Source organism: Solanum stenotomum, chromosome 5 (assembly GCF_019186545.1).
Source record: "Solanum stenotomum isolate F172 chromosome 5, ASM1918654v1, whole genome shotgun sequence".
In the NCBI taxonomy this organism is placed as follows: Eukaryota; Viridiplantae; Streptophyta; class Magnoliopsida; order Solanales; family Solanaceae; genus Solanum; species Solanum stenotomum.
Window position 1 is genome coordinate 61,639,186 of NC_064286.1, and position 5,195 is coordinate 61,644,380.

The 5,195-nt window shown below is 34.4% G+C and overlaps 1 protein-coding gene across 1 annotated transcript; it reads left to right on the forward strand.

The window, feature by feature from the left end:
* Positions 1–727: 727 nt before the first annotated feature.
* Positions 728–4,499, forward strand: LOC125864652 (fasciclin-like arabinogalactan protein 16). Its single transcript, XM_049544675.1, has 3 exons — positions 728–2,207; positions 4,096–4,208; positions 4,308–4,499. The coding sequence occupies exons 1-2, from the start codon at positions 908–910 to the stop codon at positions 4,155–4,157; spliced, it is 1,362 nt and encodes a 453-aa protein (XP_049400632.1). The 5' UTR covers positions 728–907; the 3' UTR covers positions 4,158–4,208; positions 4,308–4,499.
* Positions 4,500–5,195: the final 696 nt, after the last annotated feature.

Here is a 5,195-nt window from a genome sequence, read left to right on the forward strand (position 1 = left end):
CCTTTGAAGTCAAAAGTTCAACAAATCTAATTACCCAAAAAAAGAATAAAAATTTTAAAAAATGTGTCTTCACTTGAAGCCAAAGCCTGCAATTCCAAATACACATGAGTGACAGAACAGAGAGAAAATAGAAAATAACCCTTGACCCACCCAAATATTGATCGTGATCGAATAGTAAGTACTTTTTTTATTTTTTAATCAGAAATCTTGACTGTGAATTTCATATGTATAGAACCGCCTTGCCTTTACAGAAAGCGCTTTATTTTTAATATGAAATTTTTTGACATAAATTCAAATTTAATTAGATTTCTATACTGATATTGGATACTAAATATTGACCCCCCTTTCCCTTCAATACTCCTTCCAATATTGATCGTGATCAAGTAGTTAGTACTTCATCTTTAACCAGAGATCTTGACTTGGAGTTTCCTATTTACAGAGTCACCTTTATCGAGAACCCTTTACCTCAAAATAATTTTTTTCGACGTGAATTTGAATTTAGTCAGACTCTAACGCAGATACTGGATATTGAACATTGACCCTTCTTTTTTCGTATTCCTTCATCTTTAACTATAGGTTTTAAGTTAGAGTTTCCAAGAGTGCCTTGACCTCAAATATAAATTTTTTCTATCTGAATTTAAAATTTAATCAGACTTTAATGCGGATAGCGGATATCGAACATTGACCCTCCTTTTCCCTTTAATACTTTATTATTTCCACCAAACAACTACTACTATACACTTGCTATTTCCCTCCTTCTTTACTAACAACAAAGCCAAAGTCCATGACACCCACAAATTCACTCAACCCAACATAACACGTTGTTCTACCGACACTCTCCAAGAACAAGAGAGAGAAACAAGGCAAATACTACAATTCTTGAGAGAGAAAGCTTGAATCTTTAGCCATGGATTTTCAGATCTATGGCTTCACTAATCTGTTCTTGTTCACCATTACACTCTTTTTCACCATTACAAGTGCCACATTTCAAGAAAACCCAAAATCCCCAATTTCAACAGTACCCCAAATCAATTCCAACTCCATTCTTGTAGCCCTTTTGGATTCTCACTATACTGAGTTATCTGAACTTGTTGAAAAAGCCCTTTTGCTTCAAACACTTGAAGAAGCTGTTTCTAAGCACAATATCACCATTTTTGCTCCTAAAAATGAAGCTCTGGAACGTGATTTAGACCCTGAATTCAAGCGTTTCTTGCTTGAACCTGGTAATCTCAAATCTCTACAGAATCTCTTGTTGTTTCACATGATTCCCACTCGCATTGTCTCGAAAAATTGGCCTGCACGTGGCCGTGTTCACTCCACTTTATACGCCGGAGAAGAAAATGTCCTTCAAATTTCCGAGAAGAAAACAGAGAAATCAGTCAGCTCAGCTAAGATTATTAAACAAGACGATATTGTTAAACCCGACGGAATTATCCACGGGATTGAGCGGGTTTTAATACCCAAATCAGTCCAGCAAGATTTCAACAACCGCCGTAGTCTCCGGTCAATCTCCGCCGTGATTCCGGAGGGAGCACCGGAAGTTGACCCGAGAACCCACCGGTTGAAGAAACCCGTAGCAGTACCAGCCGGCGCACCACCTGTGCTGCCGGTGTACGATGCTTTGGCACCGGGGCCATCTCTGGCCCCAGCACCAGCTCCAGGACCCGGAGGACCCCACCATCATTTCGATGGTGAGAGTCAAGTAAAAGATTTCATTCAAACACTCCTACATTATGGTGGTTACAATGAATTAGCAGACATTCTTGTGAATCTCACATCATTAGCTACAGAAATGGGGAAATTGGTTTCTGAAGGATATGTTTTAACTGTTCTGGCGCCTAATGACGAGGCTATGGCTAAGCTGACGACTGATCAGCTTAGCGAGCCTGGGGCGCCAGAACAGATAATGTATTACCATTTGATACCGGAGTATCAAACGGAGGAAAGTATGTATAATTCAGTGAGGAGATTTGGTAAAATTAATTATGATACTTTAAGGTTGCCACATAAAGTTGTGGCTGAAGAAGCTGATGGTTCAGTGAAATTCGGGCAAGGCGAAGGATCAGCTTATTTGGTAGATCCTGATATTTATACTGATGGAAGAATCTCTGTGCAAGGGGTTGATGGTGTTTTGTTCCCTCTTGAGGAAATTAAGGCTGTTCCTATAGCTGCTCCTGTTGCTAAAGTTGTTGCAAAGCCAAGAAGAGGTATAAAAAAAGTTTTAAACTTTTTTACCCTTTAGCTTATTTGGATTTTTGATATGATGGTGTGATTGTTGTTTCTTGAATTCAATGCATTTGATTGATTAGGTATTATCAATATATAAATTATGGATAGTTATATGAGTCTATGTTGCTCGGATGCTCCAAAATTGTTGCCATACCCATGTCGGATTCTTCGAAATGCACGACTTTTGGAGTATCCGACATGTACCTGTTCGACACTTTTGAAGAGCCCGAGCAACATAGATGTGAGTTCCATGATGGAGTTTTTGACATTTTTGCACACAAATTTTGTAGTTCTTGATTCTGTAAAATTCTGGAAATGAGGATTAAGTGTGGTTTTGACCTTATTTTCTGATGTTTTCTTTTCTAATTTGTTCTTTTGATGTTAAAGATTGAATCTTTCATGAATTTTGGTTATTATTGATGTGTGTAGAGTCTTGATTCTTATAATGGATAATCATTTCTTTTAGATTTTGCAACTTTGATTTTAAAGATTGTCTTTCTTATGAATTCTATTTTCACAAAGTACTACTTGATGAGTATTAAATTTCTTGATTCTTGAAAACATAGCTGAAAATCAAGGTTAAAAATTGTGTCTTTCTTTAGTATTTTTTGTGAATTGTGGAGTTAGGCCTTTCTTTTTGGCCACTTGTTTGTTGTTTCAGCTTTTTTTTGCTGGTGAATACTTGCACTTAGAACCTAAGCTACGTATCTAACTAACTTTTGCACATGATTGAACATGTCATCTTTGATTAAATTTTTCCTTAATTTTGTGGTATATTGCTTTGCAAAGTCCTAAGAGTTAAGATTTCATTATCATCATTATATTTTTCTATTGATTAGTTAGTTTTCATTACTTTTGGTTACAAGAAGCTAAAGATGGTTGGCATGGCAAGTAATTAGTATTCCATATTTATTATTTAGACACTGCCAAATACTAGTTTTAGTAGATAGTAGGTGTATAGAATCTGTCGGTGAGTCATAAAAGAAAGGGGTGGGGGCTGGGGGGGGGGGGGGGGGTGTTGTTCTTTGCTTGATGTGATGATTATCCAAAACATCATTAAATGGAGTTAGTTTTAACTTTTAGTTTAGGAACTTTAGCGGTTGAATCACGAGAAAGGGTATTCTTGATTAGGCCTTAATCACTTGGGCAAAATGGTAATGATTATCATGTTGAACTCTTAATCACTAAGCTAAATCTTTACTAAGGGTGTTGTCAAGTGAGTTTTACCTTTGGCCTAAGTCTCGATGGACAGAGTTATCCGTACTTGTGGGAAGGGAAATAGTAAGTTTCCAATAGAACAGTCGAGGATGTGTGTAAGTTGGTTCAAACACTACAATTATGAAGAAAAAAAAAACCAAATCTATGGTGTGACATAATTCTAAAATTCCATATCAATATTTGTGAAACATAGCTGTATAACTCAATGATTATACTTAACTTCATTGTAGAGACATCAAGACCAGCCTGTTTGTTGACTTAAACATAACCCCACCTGCTCTTTTATTTATCATCTTATAAACTTGCATTATCAGCTGTCATCAATTGTTATCTCTTGTTTTAAAGTTGACATTAACATTTTCAACCTTAATTTTCTTATTTAAATAGTATAGTTTCAATCTTTTTTTTCAATTCTTGACATCTTCTTTACTTAACCAACAAGGGTCAGTAGTGGAGTACTCTTTCATCCTTAACCAAACGTCTTAAGTTCGAGTCGTTCTGGTATAGAGTCACCTTTATTAGAGAGCTATTCTGGATTTAGTCAGACTCCAGTATCGGACACTGGTTCGGAAACCAAAAAAAGAAGCAAGTTATATTCCTAATGAGTTGTCTAACATTTTTGTCACCACTCTTTTTTGTGTGTTGCAGGAAAGTTGATGGAAGTGGTATGTGGTACAATGGGGTCATTTGCTTTTGCTAGTTGTCATTAAAATTTGTATACTTGAGGAACTTCTGAAGATAAAGAAATGAAAGAAAGCATGGTGAGTGTCTCAAAGTATATGTATTATTAGAAAAAAAATAATTGGGACCATAAATAAATAAATAAAAAACTTACAATTTTTTTTTTGAATAAATTGCAGTTATTAGGAGGGCTTATGTGATCATATGATAAAACATAAAATGGGCAAGGAAGGACAAAAATGCTTGGAATTGAAGTAGGAAAAAAAAAAAAGAAGCAAGAGAATGGAGAAAATATCTTTTGTTTTATTTTGTTATAAATACTGTAATTACCTATCAATTTTTTCATTTGTATTTAAGTTTGTTTTTTTTTTCTGCCGACAGTGTTTGTATCCAAGAAAAAAAAAATGTACCCCAAAAAGGAAAAAAAAAAGAATAATTGTGCAAGAGCATATCATCTTTTTTGTACTCACATTTGTCACGGATGGTTTGTTTATTTTTTTCACTTTTTTTTGATACCATATAGTAGTATCGCCTGTGAATTAACTATACTTTTTTTACATTTCTTTTAATATAATAATATGATATAATATAATGAATGTGGGTTTGTATTTTAGTGTGTGGGGTTCTAAACTTCACTTGCCTTTCCTAAAGGTAATGTGTATAGAGAAAGATATCTTTTTAAAAAAAGTTTATATATATATATATATATATATTGGAGTGCAATTATGCAAATTATAGTTATAGCATACAAATATGATTTTTTTTATGTTTGTTATATGTGAAAGTTGCTAAAAAGAAATAGACACATGAGGAAAATAAAGGGAGCCAATAAGATATAGGTTAATATATAAATATGTTTTTTTTTGTTTGGTCTTAGCTGATATTTATGTTTTTCAATTTTGTGTATTCACAAGTGGATATTTAAACTTGTATAAAATTGAATAAGTTGACATACATGTATTACCTGCGGATTTCCTAGCTAAAGGGAAGGGGTACGGTATATAGGGACTCAAGTCAAGACATTTTTTCATTCTATCATGTCTATTTATGTGGCTCTGGACTCTAGC